We start from the raw sequence: 20,441 nt of genomic DNA, 5'->3' as shown, positions 1-20,441 counted from the left end.
GCCTCAGAAGGGTTGACAGGGTAGTGCACATTGTGAGGCAGGACCCTAGGCTCCAGTGCACTCACTTTCTCCAGAGAAACCCCAGCGAAGCGTGGCACGGATGCTGCAGAGCCGGCTGGCTTGAAGGACTCACGGAGAATGGGACCGTGACAGCTTGAGAGCAGGCTCTGAAAATAGCACACTGAGCCCCAGGGGTTCTGCAATATCCTCGTGAGGAGAGACCTTGGGACCCTCAAGGTCGAGTGGCCTGCCATCCTGAGGGAGTTCAGATTTAAGTTGATGTCAAAATCACTTTTAGAAAATGAAGCAATGACTTTGTGTACATTGGAATTTATAGACTGAGATTTATGCTTATTAAGCACTAATAAAATACATGAATTAAAGCAAATTGTTTAACATTTCTGGGCAGGAGTGTTCTCCCATACACGAGCTGGAAGATGAGGGATCATGAAATCAAAATATCTTGTACGTGGGCTTCCCTGGTGGCGCAGTGGTTGAGAATCTGCCTGCCAATGCAGGGGACAAGGGTTCAAACCCTGGTCTGGGAAGATCCCACATGCCGCAGAGCAACTAGGCCCGTGAGCCACAACTACTGAGCCTGCGTGTCTGGAGCCTGTGCCCCGCAACAAGAGAGGCCGCGACAGTGAAAGGCCCGCGCACCGCGATGAAGAGTGGCCCCCGCTCACCGCAACTAGAGAAAGCCCTCGCACAGAAACGAAGACCCAACACAGCCAAAAATAAAAATAAATAAATAAATAAAATTTAAAAAAAAAAAAAAATCTTGTACGCCTATGATAACCGGAGATTATGTGTGTGGAAAATTTCAGTGAAAATATTGAGCACCTACTGTGTGTCAAGCACTATGCCAGATGCTGGGGACACAGTGCTGAGAAGAATAAGCCTGGTTCCTGCCCTCCCAGAGCCTGTAGTTTAATAGAGACGCAGACAATTAGAGATGGAACCACAGTGCAGTCGGTATGATGGGAGGACGGGCTATGTTTGGGGCATTTAGACGGTGGTTGTGCCTGTCCAAGTCTGCAGGTCATGGAGAGCCACTCAATCCAAGTTGGAAAATAAAGACAGCAAATCTTTACAGAGCAAAGTAGGAAAGGAGATTTGTTGGGGGCAAGAGTTGTTTTAAGCCGAAGGAACAACATGTTCAAAGGTCAGAGTGGAGAGAAAGCATGGCAAATTACAGGAGCCTGAACGGTGATGCACAGGTTGAACATAAAGATTGATGTGGTGAATGACAGCCATGAGAGGTAAGGCTGGAGGGCTGAGCGGACGGCAGCCATGGCACCAAGTCCCTTCTATGCTGCTTAAAATGTTTGTCTTGGGCTTCCCTGGTGGCGCAGTGGTTGAGAGTCCGCCTGCCGATGCAGGGGACACGGGTTTGTGCCCCGGTCCGGGAAGATCCCACGTGTCATGGAGCGGCTGGGCCCGTGAGCCATGGCCGCTGAGCCTGAGCGTCCGGAGCCTGTGCTCCGCAACGGGAGAGGCCGCAACAGTGAGAGGCCCGCGTACAGCAAGAAAAAAAAAAAAAATGTTGTCTTAATTTACCAATTTATCCCTACCCTCACCTGCCGTTTCCCCCCTGGTAACCATAAGTTTGTTTTCTACATCTGTGACTCTATTTCTGTTTTGTAAATTGCTTCATTGGGGTTGACATATACACACTACTATGCATAAAATCGATAATAAGAGCTACAGTATAGCACAGGGAACTCTGCTCAATACTCTGCAATGAGCTATATGGGAATAGAATCTAAAAAAGAGGGCATATATGTATATGTATAACTGACTCACTTTGCTGTACAGCAGAAACAAACACAACATTGTAAATCAACTCTACTCCAATAAAAATTAACTACAAAATGTTTGTCTTGGGGCTTCCCTGGTGGTGCAGAAGTTAAGAATCTGCCTGCCAATGCAGGGGACACGAGTTCGAGCCCTGGTCTGGGAAGATCCCACATGCTGCGGAGCAACTAAGCCCGTGTGCCACAACTACTGAGCCAGCAAGCCACAACTACTGAGCCCGCACGCCTAGAGCCCGTGCTCCGCAACAAGAGAAGCCACCGCTCACTGCAAGTAGAGGAAGCCCACGTGCAGCAACGAGGACCCAATGCAACCAAAAATAAATAAATAAAATAAATAAATTTATTTAAAAAAAATGTTTGTCTTATTTTGATGTTTAGGTGAAGAATTTTAAACCAGGAAATTACATAACCAGATTCACATTCTTAGGATGATCAATTGGGCTGCTGAGGACAGGATAAAATGGTGGGGGGAATTGTATGCTGTAAATCGAATGGTTTCTGGCAGGCCACTCCTGCTCTGAAATGCTGTTGTCACTTCCAGGCTGTCATTTCCGACTGTGGCCCAGATGTTCCCCGTCCAATTTACAGAATCAAAATCTACTAGCGCTCTTTGGTGGTCTCAGGACAGCTCATTTCTTTCCCTATTCAGTTTTGCCCATCGTATTTGGCTCTTGTCCTCGGAGCTCTGCTAGCAATGCCACTAACTAGTCTCACACAGACGTATAAGTCACTGCAGGATCCGAGCCTCACTCTGCTGTTGCAGAACTCCTCTGACTCTGCCCCAACATATAGCAGCATCATTATAAATTAATAGTAATAATCCACTGGATTCAGAGTTGTTGGAAGAACTGCATATGCGATGTTTATGCAAAGGACCTAGCACATAGCAGGCACTACAATACATGACTATTATTTATAGTTGATCTGATCTTTCGAGCAATTCCATCCTCCTTGCCCTGATTACCTAGAGTAAATATATGAAAGGAATCAGGATAAATTTATACCATATTTAGGTCTATCAGCACAAGAGATAGTATCATACCTCAAATGTTGCAGCAAAAACATAATACCTGGCATCTCCAAAGACGCAAAGGAATAAAGAAATTTGAAAGTGATTATCTTCATTAAAGAAATATATGAGGTGTGACTGAAGTGATGTGGCTTAAATGGGACTGTGAAGGCTATAGCTCCACAGCCACACAAACAATGAACCTCCTTATTTTACAGTTGACAGCAGGAGTACTAGATAGATAAGGGATGTCTGGTACTTCTACATTAAGTGTAGATCTCATCTGAATTGCATTTTCACTATTGTGTTTCTGATGTCCTGAAATAATTTATTATGCTACAAATATGCTCATTTTTTTTTCTGGGAATTCTGGACAATTTTTGTATTTATGAAACAGAAGTAGAGATGTAGAGTCATGGATGTAGAAAACAAACTTAAGGTTACCAGGGGATGGGGGGGGAGGGATAAACTGGGAGATTGGAAGTGATGTATACACCCTACTATGTATAAAATAGATAACTAATAAGAACCTGTCATAGAGCACAGAGAGCTGTACTCAGTCCTCCGTAACGACCTCTATGGGCAAAGAATCTAAAAACTACAACAACTACGACAAAGTATGAGTTTGGAAGAGAAATATAGATTGGTTCATACTGGAAAAGAACTATCAAATCATTTTTATCCTTACTATATCTAAAGTAAATTGAACAACATTTAAAACTGCTTTAGTGGTGGAAAAAAATGATGTCTCATTTGCTTCTGGTAGTTGGACCACATTTCACAATAGACTGAAGGTGAAGTTTCTTAACTTTCCCCCCTATCCTTTGGGGCATGTAGAATGGCATACCCTTCAATGAGCTTATTTTACATGCAGAATCTACATTTCTTCTTACATAAATTATTCTAACTTCTGCCTGTCACACTTTACTTTTACTATCTAAAGGGCATCTGCGATCTCTTAAACATTTTTATGTGACTTTGAAAAATGGTGTTGGTTGTGCTTATTTACATAATATAGCACACATGTGATAATTTACAGTGTACCACATCACCTAACACTTTTGGATAAAATTACAGATCATGGTCATACTTCCTGATTTTTCATTTAGATCAATGTCAAACACTCTTAAAAATATTAAAAAAAATTTTTTTTCTGCAAGTCTGGGAAGAAAGACACTAAATTTGAAAAGTTTTTTTTTTTAATTTTGAGGACAATCAAAATATACTAATGTTATCCATAAATATTTATTGGTCTTTGGCAACATTTTTTCTAAATTATTATCAATGAGCCATAGTGTATGTCTTCCCAACATGGCTAGTTTTAAAGAGGAACTGTCTCTTATTCCATTTTGTCCTGATGGAGCTATCAAACCCAAAATTTTATGTTCAGCGTTCCCTCTGTCTCTCAAGTGGTAGCTCAGGGCTGGTACATGAGCCATGCAGACTGATGGTAGTGTGTCAACCTCTTGACAAAAGCGAGCAGCCCACAGGTGGTCACAAGACCTCCAGCAGAGCCAATCAGACTCCTCCATAGACTGTGGTACAGTGTCCGGAGTGAGAAAGGTCCTTTGCTGTAGGGCTTCTATGCTGGGAAAAGGTAATCACAGAAGGTTAGTGCCATCTTCCATGTCACATGTAGAAAACAGAGACACCTTCTGAGGGATTTTACATCTGAGAGGCACAAAGTGCCTACCCAGGGAGGAGGAGAAGTGTAATTGGTATTGAAATGTGTTAAGACAACGTTACAAGAATGAATTGTTCTGTAGAGAGAAAGGAAAGGGTGGAGATATTCCCGAAGCAACATCCACGTGAAGTTCTAAGCTCATAGGCACCCATCACAAAAGATGCCCCTTATTTGTCATCCGTAGAGGAAGGGCCTCCGACGACAGTGAAAGGCAAGCCCAGGTACAGTCAGCTGTCAATGTTGAGTAGGGTCACTAGCCAGAGCCACCAGATGTCAGGGCGTCACTCGGTTCAGTCTTCTGACCTATGACCCCTTTCAAGGTGTGGTGGAGTTGGGCCCCCCTGGTTTGAGAATAGAGAACTGTTGATAGGAGTACACTGTGGGCAGCCTGGTGTGTCTGGAGGACGCTGTGGAGACTTCGTAGAACCTGCTAGGGAGGTGTGTTCACAGCCTGCAGGTCTGCCTGGAGGAGACGCGCCGATCAGAGCCATCGCACCTCTCGTAGGTGTTATTTAGTTCTGCTTGTCCGCAGGCTAAGCATGGATAGCTTCTTCCCTGGCTGTGTCCCTGAGCTCCTGCACTGGTTAGGCAGTAGCTGGGAGGAGGGTAAGGTAGCTGAAGATTTAACACGAGAGTGACCATCGCCCAAATGTCTTCAAGAGAGTGAGCTAAGCCTGACATCTCCCAATAGATGGAGGGGGGCGGGGAGATAAAGACATCTATAATGAAGCATAAAGTATTTTCCCTGATCCAGTGAAATGTGAGGTGAGAGAAAAGAGCATTGGATGGAATTAGGAGACTCCTAGCCCCTTCTCTGTCAACGATCGATGCTTTGAAGGACACATTAAAATTAATAATAATCATTTGAGTCTCAGGGTCTTGATACATCACATTCTAATTTCCCTGTAATGATTAACTTCAATTGAGTAAACTCAAATGACCACTCAGCACTCAGAGGTTTGCTGTTATCACTCTCTTAGGTGACGTCTCATACTCTTCTCCTTTCTTCATGCCTTACACAACCCTTCCTTTTATAATTCGTAAAAGAGGAACTCATTTAATACTTAGCTGAAAAACAACAACCAAATGGAACAAAAATTGCTACGAGGGGCTTCCCTGGTGGCGCAGTGGTTGAGAGTCCGCCTGCCGATGCAGGGGACACTGGTTCGTGCCCCGGTCCGGGAAGATCGCACATGCAGCGGAGCGGCTGCGCCCGTGAGCCATGGCCGCTGAGCCTGCGCGTCCGGAGCCTGTGCTCCGCAACGGGAGAGGCCACAACAGTGAGAGGCCAGCGTACAGCAAAAAAAAAAAAAAAAAAAAAAAGAATGCTACGAGGGGGAAACTGTTCCTCTGACAAAGCCCACTGCAACATCCTTGTCTGTAGCTGTCCGCCCCCTCCTCCCCTCTATGGACGGGCATCCTGCCCCTGTTTACCTTCCCTCTCGCAGCTGCGGTTTCTCCTGCCCCCCTGATTTAGTCAAACAAGCATATAAGCACGCTCTGGAATCCACCTTCTCTCATCATGCCTTTCTATTCCCAACATCCTTGCCCTGTTTCTCTTCTTCCTCTCAGAGCAAATTTTCTAACAAGATGCAACGTTTTCACTTTCCCTTTTCTTTCTTCAGCGCAATCTGTTTGCTTCCATTCCCACCACTCTTCAGATATTACCCTTATCAAGGTCACTAGGAATCTTCAATTTGCCAGATTTAAAGAGTACTTCTTCGAGCCTTCCCTGACTTGTCCCTGTACCACCGCTTCTTTGGAACAATCTCTTCCCGCCCCTTCTCTCACTGTTTCCAATCACATCAGCCACTTCTCTACTTCACTGATTCCTACTCTTCTGCAGTACATCCAAGGATAATCCTCAGGTTCCTTCCTGGAATCTCTCTTTTACCCTCCCCCCTAAGTAAGTCCTTCTATTTCTGTGGCTTTTAATAACATCTCTGTGCTGTGAAGACATACAAGTCCATCTGCAGCTCAGTTCAGTCCTCAGTTGTCCAACTGGCAACTTGACATTTCTACTGGGATGTTTTATAGGCATCTCAACACTTAACATGTACAAATGAGGTCTGTCCAGGACCTCTATTTCCTCCCTACAACTCCTTCATTTTAATAAATGGAGCCTGAACGGGAAACCCAGGAGGCATTCTTGACCCCTTTCCCTTCTTCAACTCACATCAATCAAACATCCCATCATGTCAGTTTTATGTCCAAATTGTCTGTCCAGTTTTCTCCATCTCTCCCATTGCTTCAATTCCAATCAACATCATCTCTCAACTGGCCTGGTTTTTCTGTTCCTTTCTCTTCCATTCCCCTTTTCACAATGCAAACAAAATAATCCTTTAAAAGTAGGAATCAGCTCAAGTCACTCTACTACTTAATATACATTAACATTTTCCCATTGTAGTGAACCTGATTTGCAGACTCTCTACAATGGCTTATAATGTCTAATGTGGTAGGACTCCTTGCTGTCTCTCTAACCCTACATCACCTCTCCATCACTCCTCACCAGCCATACTGGCCCACGTCAGCTTCTGGAACAAGGTAAACTCTTTTCCTCATAAAGTAAATCTGAAGTGGGACCTGAAATCTACATTTCTAACAAACTACCAGGTGATATGAATGCTACTCTTTCAGTTGCAAGGGCCTAGACTGACAACCAAAGCTTCAATTCACTTTTCTATTTATCCTATAGATGATATCTATTGGCCATCCACTTAGTGTAAAAACTACAGGGAGGAACGTAGGTAATGAAAAGAGAATAAGGCACTCTACCCAGAGAGGAGTGATGCTCTGATTGAAGGATAAGGTAAGTAAGCTAGTCACTCCAGGGAAAACGGGATCCATTTAAAAGGATGTGGAAGAACAATTGATTAGGAGATGGTGGATTATAAGAGGACAAAAGATGCGAAAGTTCTGTCTCAAAAAATAGGTATTTCCACAGGTGAAGGAGAAGTAAATGACAGAAGTAAAGGTTCTTCGGACATAAATTATGGAAGATGCTAATTATAATAATAGCGTTAATAAAACTAATAGTAGGGGCTTCCCTGGTGGCACAGTGGTTAAGAATCTGCCTGCCAATGCAGGGGACATGGGTTTGAGCCCTGGTCTGGGAAGATCTCACATGTCTCGGAGCAACTAAGCCTGTGCACCACAACTACTGAGACTGCGCTCTAGAGTCTGCACTCTAGAGCCCACGAGCCACAACTATTGAGCCCGCGTGCCACAACTACTGAAGGCCACGCGCCCAGAGCCTATGCTCCACAGCAAGAGAAGCCACTACAATGAGAAGCCCGTGCACAGCAATGAAGTGTAGCCCCTGCTCGCCGCAACTAGAGAAAGCCCGCCCACAGCAGTGAAGACACAACACAGCCAAAAATAAATAAATTAATTAAATAAATTAAAACAAAACAAAACAAAAAACTAATAGTAGCAATAAAACTAAAATTCATTGAGCCTTTACAATATGCCAGGTGATTTCAAAACATGTATCTATTTATTATTTATGTACATAATGTATTTAAATATAGGTTTATGTATTATATATTTATACTTCAAGCCATATATATTAATTATATATAGTATAATAAATATATATTAAAAATGTATTATTTATTATACATAATATAAATTATTTATTATATAAGTTCATTTAATCTTCAAAATAACCTAGAAGTTGGTGCTATAATTATGCTGTTTTCCGGGGGCAGAAGTAGAGGAGAGAAGTTAAGCCACTTGCCCACGTTTACCTGTTTAGTCAGTGGCAGAGACAGGATATGAACGCAGGTGGTTTGTAGCAGTTGGTGATTACAAAACTCAGACTCTAGACTCCAAACCATTGCATCAGATTCCTTCTAACATCCTAAGCCTACCAAACTAGAATATATACTTCAAGTCGACCCAATGTTATTTATGCATGTGATGGTTTTAGAAGCTCTGCTCCAAACTAAGTGAATTCTGAGAGCTCTTGTAATTCTGAGGTTTTATTATAAAGCTTCTGAGGAGTATTTAGTGGCAGCAGTGGGTGCTTGCTCAAACTAGAAGCATTTAATGGTGAGAGGATATTAACTAGAAAACTCCCTTTTTTCCCTAAAAATAGGGTGGTGATGGGGCAAGTGCAGTTAGAAAATATCTCTTGTGGTTTAAACATGTGAACAATACATGAAATAAAATAAGGACTAAAATGTATACTGAAGGGTCACCTAGCATAGGTTTTTTTTTTCCACATATCTGAAGTGTTTGTCTTTAATTCCATATAAATTTCTTACAGATTATACCATCAGTTAGCTGAAGTGAAAAAGCAAAAGGAAGAGAAAGCAAAGCAAGATGCAGATGCCCAAAACAGAGCAAGGGCAAAAGAATTTCGTAAGGTGAACAGCGAGCCTCACAATTTTTCATGTCTAAGGCACATCAGAACTATAACTGATAAATTGAGGGAACTCCACAGAAAACACTAGAGAAACTTCGAGCCAAAAATATATGCTGACTTTCCACACAAAGTGTAAAGGTTTTTTTTTTTTTTAAATTATGTGTAACATAGACAAAATTATTTAAGTCAATTTTTAAGGAATTTCATGTTCTGATTCTTTCCAAGACCAATCACCTTAGTTCCTCCAAACTCATAATCTTCAAGATAAAATAGCGCTCTCAGAAAGAACTTGTCATGTGAATCAACCCACAATTCTCTTAGTTGGGCTTCTTCGATCTCCAGTGGAATATGGACACACTTCAGAATGCCCCACCTGGAATCTTTGGGACCCAATTTCCTCAAGCGATTTACTTTAGGACCATATTTAGGGTCAGGGGATGGATCTGCCTGGTTCTGAATTTGACACCCTCTAAAAATGTATTAGGTTCAAATCATATTCACTCCTAAGCCATCACACCCTAGAACAGTACAGATGATCGGGATATGCCAATACCTAAGATAAAAAAAGTTTGACTGTTAGGTTTTTCATAGTTTACTTGGCCGCTCTGTCTTGTAGTTCTTTCCCACAGATCTAACAGGTAATTCTATGAGTAAAGGAAACCACGCAGTTACTCTATGAGGCGTTTCCAACGAAGGTTTTTTAAAAGATACACCAATGAGCCTAACTCAAGAGAGATGCTAACGTGATTATAAACGTCAATTGCATAGAGGACAGTGCAAGAAACATGCCACATTCTTTAAAAGTGTGTGAATACAAACCAAGGCCATAGAATATAAAGGGCGCTGAGGCCTGATACTTTCCACACCCTTAAGTCTATGGGCTCTAAATACGAATCTGGTGTGTTTACAAAATAAGTATGGATACAGACCAAACATTAAAGAGCTGAGAACAGAAGTAATAACGAGAACAAACAGAAGAGAGGAATCACGTCACCATCCGGGGGTTCTGGTGACCTGGGGGATCTGACCAAAGTTAGCTATTTTGCTCTTTGACTTCCTCGTCTATTTTGCTTGTTATCCCCTCACACTGTTTTTTTCTTCTTTTTTTTTTTTGCGGTACGCAGGCCTCTCACTGCCACGGCCCCTCCCGTTGCGGAGCACAGGCCATGGCCCACGGACCTAGCCGCTTGGTGGCATGGGGGATCCTCCCAGACCAGGGCATGAGCCCATGTCCCCTGCATCAGCAGGCGGACTCTCAACCACTGCACCACCAGGGAAGCCCATCTTCTCACTATTTTTATTTTTTTAATTTTTTCTTTTCTCATTTTATATTTTTTTGCATTTTTGTATTTTTTCTTTTTCTCATGTTTTCCTTTCTATTTTCTTTTTCTTAATCCTTTTACTCTTTTAATTTTTCTCGTTTTAAAATTCTTTGTGCCTTTTTTCAGTTTTCTTTTTATTCTTTTACTTTTCTCACGTTGTTCGTTTTTCTTTTTCTCAGTTTTCTTTTTCCTTTATTCATATTTTCTTACTTTTACTTTTTAATTTAGTTTGTAGGGTTTTTTTTTGTTTACTATTATTTTTGTCTGTTATTGTGGTTTGATACCTTTATAATGACCAGTTAATTGGGTGAACTGTATTAGTCAGGGCTCAACAGAGAATAAAACCAATAGGATATATAATATATATATTTTATATATACATATATAATATATGTATTTTATATATACATATATATAACATGTATATATGTATTTTATATATATAATGTATACATATTATATATGCTATGTATCGTATATATTTTATTATAGATTATATAATGATGTATTGCTATTATATAATAATGTAATTGTTATTTATAATTTTATATTATAGTATGGATTTATTATAGATTATATGCATATATGTATAATAAGGAACTAGCTCACAGGATTATGGAGGCTGAGAAGTCCCATCCCACCATCTGCCATCTGTGAGCCGGAGCCCCAGGAAAGCCAGTGGTGGAATTCAGTCCAGTCTGAGCAAAGTCCTGTGAACTAGAAGAGCTGATGGTATAAATCCCAGTCTCAGGACAGAAGAAGACGTGATGAGCTGTCCCAGCTCAACAACGAGACAGGAAGAAGGCGGAAAACATTCCTCCGGCCTCCCCTTTCTGTTGCCTTCGCAGACCCTCAGTGGAGGGGAGGATGCCCACCCACACCGGGGCAGCGGAGCTGCTTTGCTGAGTCCGCTGGTTCAAATGCTCACCTTCTCCAGAACTGCTCTCACAGACACACCCAGAAATAATGTGTAATCTGGGTCCCCTGGGCCAGTCGAGTTGACACACAAAATCAGCCATCATGTGGACTTTGGGCCCGGCCTTACTTTGAGGGGTTTGGACCAGCTTCTTACCCTTTTAAACTGACCTTTTAGAAAATGGAGCGGTGAGCCCCACGCACTGCGGGGCCTCTCGGCCACCTCGGGTTCGACCCAGAAAGGCAGCCACCATCTCCTCAAGCCTGTTGGCGATGGTGGGTGCACATCCTGCCTGGGAACGCGGTGGCCGTGCAGATCAGTAACCTGGTTCTGCAGAGCTGCACCAAGCTCCGGGGACGGTCACACAAAGTCCAAAGCACGAAGGCCTTGAAGCCCTTGCTGTGCAGTGAACCAGTGGAGGAGACTTGTCCCATTACCTCGTGGCCCATGGCAGCAAGAAAGAGAGAGAGAGAGGCCTGAGGCAACCTCCACCAGATCTTGTCTGCTGTACCATCCTGTCCTCAGGGGTGGCTCGTCCTCAGGGACTGTCGTGGCCTGATTGTCTGTGTCCCCCCACATCCATATGTTGATGCATTTGGATCCCCAACATATCCCCCATGGATATCCTAACGTGGCGGTATTTGGAGGGGGGCCGTTGGGAGGTGATTGGGGTCAGAGGAGGTGATAAGGGTACGGCCCCATGATTACAGGAACAGGAAGTGAAACCAGAGCTTTCTCTCGCCACCATGTGAGGACACAGAGAGAGGCAGCCATCTGCCAGCCAGGAGGAGAGTTCTCTCCAGGAACCAGATCCACTGTACATTGACCTTGGACCTCACAGCTTCCAGAACTGTGAGAAAGAAATATCTGTAGTTGAAGCCACCCAGGCCGTGGTATGTTGTTACAGGAGCTCAATCTCAGTGAGAGATCCAAAGCAGAAAACCTATTTTTGGAGGCTGATGGTGCAGGTTTTGGCTCCAGCAATGAATTCCCCCAGGGCAGCAAGCTGGGCACCTTCTGTGGCACTGCCCCACATGCTGCCCGGAACTCTTCCAGGGCGAAAAGTTACCACAGCCCTGCAGTGCATGTGTATGGCCTGGGAGCCATCCTCTACAGGCCGGTCAGCGGGTCCCTGCCTTTTGATGGACAGATGACAAGGAGATGTAGAAGCAGGTACTGAGTAGAGCAGACGGTATCCCACGTGTCCACGGAGTGTGAGACCCGCTCATGAGATGCCTTACCCTCACCCCCAGCAAGAGAGGCACTTTAGCAGAAACCATGAGCAACCATGGACGAACGTGGGCCTTGAGGACAGTCAGGCCTTGCGCCGAGCCACTTCCTGACCGCAAGGATTCCTGAGAGATGGAGTAATGGTGTCCGTGGGTTAGACACGGGAAGAGGTCCAGGACTCGTTAATGGAGCAGAAGTAAGACAAAGTCATGACCACCTGTCTGCTCCTGGGCTACATGAGATCCAAGCAGGGGGGCTACGCCATCACTCTGAAGCCCCCAACTTCAGCTGGTCCCACCAACACCTGCACTTCTTCCCCATCCTGCAAGGTACAGCGCAGGGTTTCTGCCAACCTAAAGCAGCGGAGTTTCAGCCAATGTGTCATTCTCACCTTTAATTCTTACTCGAAGAAGAGTCAGAGTAGAAGCAACTCAGAAAATCAGTGGCTGATGAGGAGTGGAAGTCAGGGCAGAGGCCAGCAGCGCATCTAAAGCGCCTTCCAGGGCTTCCCTGGTGGCGCAGTGGTTGGGAGTCCACCTGCCGATTCAGGGGACGCGGGTTCGAGCCCCGGTCCGGGAAGATCCCACGTGCCGCGGAGCGGCTGGGACCGTGAGCCATGGCTGCTGAGCTGCGCGTCCGGCGCCTGTGCTCCGCAACGGGAGAGGCCACAGCAGTGAGAGGCCCGCGTACCGCGGGAAAAAAAAAAAAAAAGTGCCTTCCAGCCTTTTCTCCTGCGCAGAGACGAAGACAACCTCCTTAGCGCAACCCCCAGGGTGGCCCTGTGCCTGCCTCTCCTCCACGGCACCAGCAGCCGTGTAGGAACCCCAGACAGTACCATCTCCCCCCAGGGCGTATCCTCCAAAGGACACTCCCTCCCCTGTGGGCAGCTGGTGCAGGCGCAGAACCAGTGGAATTTGCCTGATGGTGTGAGGTGTGACCCAGGCCCTTCTTCAGGTGATGTCCGGGGCTAGCAAGGGGCCACTGGGAGGTTTTTCAACTCCTCTGCAGACGCTCACGTTTCAAGTCGGCCAGAAAAAAAACGAGCATCAAGTTGAAAGCAGACTGCAGTAGATCAAACATCACGTGGTGGGCAGCAGAGGCAGGCGAGGCAGTGATCAAATCAAGAGTGTCAGGAGGTCATTATGGTCTCTGCCCTTCACATGGAGCCAGAAGGTCATGAACCCCACGGAGCCCCACAGGGCGGTGCTGGAGATGAGGCAGGTGTGGACGAGAACGGCTGCGGGTGGGAGCAGAGCAAGAAGTACACGCTCTGTGTGTGCATCGTACACCAGCCAAGAGGACTTCGTGCAGTGGAGCGTGCAGGTGTGCAACCTGCCCTAGTGTCCCCTCCACAGGGCTCAGACTAAGAGGGTACTCAGCACCTCCATGGCCTTCAAAAGCATAACTGCTAAGCTTAAAAGTCTGCCAGGAGCAGTCTGGGACAAGCGGGGAAGCCACGTTTGTGGAAGAGGAAGGATGGCTCTATAGAAATAAACACATACACACACACACACATATATTCTAACATATATTGTGTTTAAATACAATAGTTAAAAACAAACAATAATGCCCTGCTTTATTGTTACAGCTGTCACAAGACACTTGTCCACAACTTTGCAAGAGAAGGTCTTGACTCCTTCAAAATTCTCTTGTGATCCAACCGAAAAAAAACCCCAAAACCAAAAACAACACCAAAAAAACCAAACTCTTCCCTTCAAGGTGAACGAAAGCCTGGTGAGACTATCCGAAGAACAGGACTCATGTCAATGGACTGGGAAGGGGACTATATTTGGGAGGTGTGGTGGTGTTTTTTCTTGCTTGAGGGAAAACAAGGCTTGAGGGTCACATCTATATGATGAATATTGCTATGAAAAGACCATTCCAATATTTTAAGCCTAAAAGAAACAAACAGAAAATTAAACTAATCAGCAGAAACGATATGAGTCTTGTGGATGGCATTTCCACTCCCTGAAAAACCAGCTTGCTCTCCAGAAACCTCCCTTTCATCATTCATTATCCTGCTCGAGGATCCATGGCTTCTTCTTGACTCTTTCATATATAAATTATTCTGACTGGCTTTTATGGCCACCCATAAACTATTTCCATTCATGTTCTCTATGAATATTTGCATTTGTAACTAACATTTGTATAGCTCTTTAACATTTTCAAGGTCTTTTTCAAATGCATTATCTCATTTAAATTTGACTCAGACCTTTTTTTTTCTTTCCTTCCTACTCCTAACATCACTGCAGTAGACTTCAGAATCCGTGTGGATGACCCTCCCAACACCTGTCCTCAAAGCCCCTCCCCTCCTTACCAATTACCATCAACTTCACTGCACTTCGAAAAATCCACTCCTTTGGTCTTACCCTGGGCCTTACTCCCAGTTGTTCAACTTCTGAGATCTTGAGGTCTAATTCAGCAAAATTTGAACATAAGGTGCTGTCTGTCCCCCTCTTTCAGCTTTATTTCCACTAAATTGTCTTTTAAACTTCATTCACACTTTTAGAAACTTTACCGCTTCTGTTCCCCGAGTCCCAATCTACTTCCCTTCCCTGCTGAGCTACAAATAGGGTGTCTCCGTTCCCTTCCTGCCCCCCACTTTCTCATTACCTATTGTCCTTCAAAGTTATCTGCTCCTCAACTTTGACAATACTCTTGCTAATTGTTGGAGGAGGTCATCGTGAGGACGGACGTGACTGGAGAGTTGAACCCAGGCAGTGGAGGCTCCTCACCCCCTCCCTGTCCTTGGACTGTACTTTCTGCCCACTGTTCCCACACTCGGAGGCATTTTCAAGGACGCAGCCTTGAGAGCGCAGTGCGTTATTGAGACCATCTGGATGGTCTGCATTGCTGAACCCGCTTAAGGGCTCTCTCTATAAACTCTGAAGAGTCTGGCGGGCAGGGGTGGATATCTACTGGTCTTGTGGCCCCCGAGACAAGCCTCCTAAGTCAATCCACTCCCTTATTACACCTGCTACCTCCCAACCTGGAGTGGCTGCCTCTTCTTTTTGGTCTCTCTTTGTCCCCCATGTACGGGGACCAGTTTCAAATTTCACCCAGGAACCCTTGACGTATTGAACCGGCACTCTTGTTTCACCAGTGACTTGATAACTGCTACATCCAGAGGGAACTTCTCAGCCCTCATCTTATTGGCTCTGTCTGTGAAATCTAATCCGGGTGACACTACTTCCTTCCCGACACTCCCCTCGCAGGACTTCCTCTGGGTTCTTTCCCTAGACTGAGATGCTACTCTTGCACTCCTATTCATGGACTCCTGTGGCCCACACTAATTAACGTCTGTGTGTTCCGATCTCCCGCTGATGGTGTTCCTTCCTTTTCATTCTACATTCTCCCAAGATGAATCAAAACTGTGGCGATGTTGGAATGACATCTGACAGAGCCAGAAAAGGCTCACGCAAACTCCAGTCACTCTGTGCCTAGGTCAGACCCCTGAAGTTTGAAGCAATAGAATGTGGAATGAAACGCCTCCACCCATCTCAGGATTAGCTAAAGCCTCAATTTTGAGTTCGGTGGTGGATTAGAACCTCCATATTCTAAAAAAGAAGTGCTAGTCTCATCCGCACAGGACTTGTGAAGAGGTGGCCCAGGCAGTGGGGCTGGAGAAGAAGGATGAGTGGGGAGATGGTTTGGAGGCAGAATCAATCGTAGGGACTGCTGGACAATTAGGTGAGAGGAATGAGAAAACAGACATACTGGAGAATTGGCGTTATGAATAGAATATATTGAGGCGATGAGTTAATTGAATTCCCATATAAAATTATGTAATTTATTAAAGCTCAGGTGAAACAATGGCTTCTTTGTATCTGAGATCCAGAATATCGATGCCCATTTGTATGGTCACTGTAAGGGAGATTACTTAAACGTTAAATTTCGACACATTAATTTATAATCAGCCAAAAGAGAGACAGCATCAAGATTTTGATTATTACATAGCAGTATATAATGAGATCTATCTCTATTGTATTTCAGAATTCCTACTGGGAGTATCTAAAACATTTATGAATTATTCTTAATATTGGAAGATCTTTCAAGATCTTTCTCAAGCATGTGGCTAGCCACATAACTATTGAGAGATAGTGTGGTGAACTGATTAAACTCATGGACTCTGGAGCATTTCTGCTTGGGTTTAAATCTCACGTTTCTGTTTATTATCTATATGAATTTGGGTAAGTGATTTATTTCTTTGTGGCTCAGTTTCCTTATCAGTAGAGTGGGAATAACTGTATCTCCCTTATAAGTTTGTTGTGAAAACTATATGCATTAACATAAAGCCTTTAGAACAGTGCCTGACACAATAAACCACACTTAATTTACAATTATTACTTCGTATTTCAGAATCATGGTATAATTCCACTGGAAAAAGAATAGTTCTAATTTTAGAATTATAATATCTTGAAATAGAGCCTCAGGAAATAAGAAGTAAGTTGTCTGTGGTGATCCAAAAGCTGTGCTTATGAATTAATCTCCAAACATTCATCATTTATCTTTCTTGGACCCAGGTGTAAGTATTACGCTTTGCTGCAATCACGGCTCACGTTCGTCAATTTCCAGAACGGTGATGCCTTTCTCAATGGTACGTTGAACCCTTTTAACTTTTATCGACTACTTCCCTTCCCCACCCACAAGAACAACTTTCTATTTCCGTTTAACTGAAAGGCATTCACGGCATCCCTCCAGGAGTGTGCCTCCTCCATTACGTGAGAAATAGCTGTGCAAACGTTTCTGTGCCATTTTAATGATATGCTCAGCATTTCTTCATGTTTTTCTGCCAAACGTGCTCTGAATTATTTTTCGTACCGTGTCTTCTCCATTATTTAGCAGTGTTCCTCAAGGTTGGTAACCATGCACTTCACTTCATTCTTCTGCTTGGTCATGGCATAGATCTGTATACTTTAGGGTGTGTCCTGTACGAAAAAGGAGCTTGCGATACTTTGGGGACTGACGTACTGAAATAACTTCTCCACTATGAATCCTGAAAGAACTAGGCCAATAGCCCAAGGAATTATATAATTTTTTTTTTTTTTTTTAGCTTGAAGGGACCTTAGAGATCACTTTTTCCAGATCTTTCATGTTACAAATTAAGAAACTGAGTCCCGGTATGTTAGTAGTAGAGCCAGAATCACAACCGATTCCTCCCACCTGGCAAGCCCAGCGCTTTTTCAGCACTACCTACTGCTTCTTGCACTGAGTCATTTATTTTCCAGGTGACTTCTGCATATGATGATGATGATGATGATGATGATGTGTGTGTGTGTGTGTGTGTGTGTGTGTGTGTGTGCGTCTTTTAGGACTTTATAGCTTTACCAGGTTACAGAAACAAATTTATTCAACAGAGAAGAAAGAAGAGAGACATAAATTCAAGGGAGAATTTTCTCTTCCTATTGCCTTAATGTTGTTATTAAGGGAAAAACTGGAATACTGAAAACAAGAGAAGATTTTAGGGAATGTAGAAATCATCCCATCAAACTCTTCTGGAAGAATCTTTCCTGGTCTCCACATTGGGGATGATTATCTTGGCTACCCGGTTGTCAGTGGGGCGCTGAGACGGTGCGGGTGTGTAATGTGTGTTTAACGTATGGGGGGCGGGGAAGGGCGTTTGCACGTGGCTCGTCCGGGCCTGAGCAGAGAGGGGAGGGGAGGGGAGGGGGCCCGTGGAGGGGGGCGCGGCGTGAACCGCGAGGCCACAGCCAGTCACCCGCGGCGCAGGTGGGAAGAGGGAGGGGTCTGCGCGGCAGCCGCGGAGCCAGGAGCCCCGGGAGCCGGCGAGGCTGGGAGGGGCGAGGCCGTCACTCGCCGCGGCGCGCGGAGCAGGGGAGGCGCGCGGAGCCCTTGGCCCCGGGCTGCGCCGGCCGCTTGCGCTCCGGAGGGGCCGCAGCGAAGGCGGACGCGGCGCCATGGGTGAGTGAGGCTTGGCCTCGGGGGCGGGTGTGGCGGGAAGAAAGTGGGTGTCGGTCGGCCCCGGACTGCGTCCCTCCTCGCCTCCCCCGTCCGTCTGTGGACTTTTCCCGGGCGCCGGGGGAGGGGCGCGGCCCGGGGGTCGCCGCGCGTGAGCGGCCGGGGGTCGGATGAGGAGAGTCGGGGGGCGGGGTGGCTGTCCCCACGTGTGCCACGTTTCAGTGTGCGGTTCGGCGAGCAAGTTGAGACGGGGCTCGAGGAGTGGCGACGTCGTGCACTTTCCATTCGCCCAGGTTTGCGTGCGGGAAGGCGCTGGGACGAGGCGAGTTGGGGACCCTTTCCAGCCCGCGCCTCTGCGGGCCGCCACCGCGGCACAAAAGGCTTGACGTGGAGGCTGAAGGCCAACTTGCCTCCAGCAGAGCTGGGCCGGTGGCGAGGGACGCGGGCTGTCCGTCCCGGCCCAGGTCCCCGGGCGCTGGGGCGCGCGCCGCTCCGCTCAAGTTTCTAGACGGGGTCCGCCCGCTTCAGAGCTGAGCGGCTGCGGCTGCAACGGCCCGGGGAATGTGGGTGGGCGGAGGGGGACCGGGTGTGAACCCGTCGGACCGAGCGGAGCCCGAGGAGGCGGCGTCCCACGAGAAGGCTTGGGAGCCGAGCAGGGCGCGGGGTCCGGAGAGCAGGCGTCACGCGCCCTGCAGAGGCGGCGCGGCCCGTCCCGGAGGCCGGAGAGAGCCCGGCCGTGCCGCCGCTCACGGTTACGGATCAGCGACCCACCGGCAGCCCGGCTGGCTAGTCGACGCCAGCGTTCTCGTTTCTTCGCGTCCGAGCGCGTTACGCCCCTCCCCCGGCCTCTCGCTTGTCCTTTGTTGTCAGGGATTTCTTCCAGGGTACAGGAGGCCTTTGGGATTGACGTGCTCGGGTGGAAATTCCTAAGTTCCCACAGGCTCGAGGGTTAGGGGACGCTTTGACTGCTAATCGGTGCAGTTCATAGACGCTGGCCAACTTGGAAGAAAGGAAAAAAGAGAGAGCCGAGGACATTTTTGCCTGTGAATGTTAATTGTGGTCAAGACATGTATAGTCTCTTGCGTGATTCTGGAGAAGTTTTAGAAAGACCCATTTTTAGGGCCTTTGAATAAAATAGTGTTGCAGATGATCTGCAGGAAGAACTGTCTTTAAAAGTTTTCTGAAACGGAAGGAATATTTTCAAGTTAAAAAGGAAAGATAAAACATTTTCCCAAGTATGGCAGAATGAGTTTCAGGCTCTTCCTTCCTTCCTTCCTTCCTTCCTCCCTCCCTCTCCCTCCCTCCCTCCCTCTCTCCCTTCTTTCTTGCCTTTCTTTCTAAATACAGGGGCATATAAACTCTTGTTAGACTAGCACATAGAGGGAAAAAGCTCTCATAAATGGAAAACCAAAGTAATTGACTTACATAACCCATTCATTTTACTAAAAACTTTTAAGATGCTATTTGGATCCAACATAAAATCTCTAGAAAGAATGACATTTTTGCCTTGTAACCGTAAGCTTGAGTGGACTATCTATCAAGGGGTAAAGTACACATAATTTTGCAGTTAATTATTTCTCTAGGTTGCATTTCCAAACTATAATGAAAACAGTTGGTCTTGGCTTTTACCTCAATGTCCTCGGGTAAATTACACACGATCCCAGGTTACAGGAGAGTGTTCTCCGGGACAGGGGGTGGAGTCAGCACCTGAGCTCTTCTGCTAATCCTGAGCTTGAAGACTTCTCTGTCCTACCTGTAAACGGACAGATACCTAAAATTTGTCTCTTCCTTTTTCTGCCGGGAGTGGACTACCTTTTCCTACTGTAATCAAGGTCACTAAAAACTCGTGTAGGGGTCAGATGGCTAGTAGGAGAGAGTGGGTAGAGGAAGCAGGTGAGAACCCAGAGGTCAGGGAAGTAGAGAAAGGAACAAGTGGGTGGCTCTAGGGTGAGAGCATGAGGCCAGCACTCAGGACAGTGACCCAGACACGCGGTCCACAAATAGGAAAGCCAAGGAAGGAGCCGAGGGGGGCCGATCAGAGAAAGAAGGAAGGAAATCTGTCCAGAAACTAGAGAGAAAACACTTGGTCACTTAAGGTCATCTCTCTCTTCTTCTTTTCATTTACTTGTGGAAAACACATTACTTAGAACTTCTTTTATTTAGAGGTAGTAGGGG

At 45.7% G+C, this 20,441-nt stretch overlaps 1 protein-coding gene and 1 pseudogene across 3 annotated transcripts in view; one reads left to right on the top strand and one right to left on the bottom strand.

The window, feature by feature from the left end:
- Window positions 1–20,441, top strand: part of GPM6A (glycoprotein M6A) — a 287,922-nt gene that overhangs the window by 18,458 nt on the left and 249,023 nt on the right. The window contains exon 1 of one of the 3 annotated variants that reach the window (XM_033407804.2): window positions 18,112–18,269. The exons of 1 other annotated variant lie outside the window; for it this stretch is intronic. In XM_033407804.2, the coding sequence (XP_033263695.1) occupies window positions 18,266–18,269 (4 nt within the window). In that variant the 5' untranslated portion in view covers window positions 18,112–18,265. Of the gene's footprint in view, window positions 1–18,111; window positions 18,270–18,540; window positions 18,560–20,441 lie in introns of those variants that run through there. One more of the 3 variants, XM_049704162.1, reaches the window with a different exon arrangement.
- LOC117197032 (uncharacterized) lies at window positions 9,483–9,606 on the bottom strand (annotated as a pseudogene).

Source organism: Orcinus orca, chromosome 21, assembly GCF_937001465.1.
Source record: "Orcinus orca chromosome 21, mOrcOrc1.1, whole genome shotgun sequence".
NCBI classification, from domain to species: Eukaryota; Metazoa; Chordata; class Mammalia; order Artiodactyla; family Delphinidae; genus Orcinus; species Orcinus orca.
Note: the sequence above shows the minus strand (reverse complement) of the source record. Positions and strands in the feature narration are given on the sequence as shown.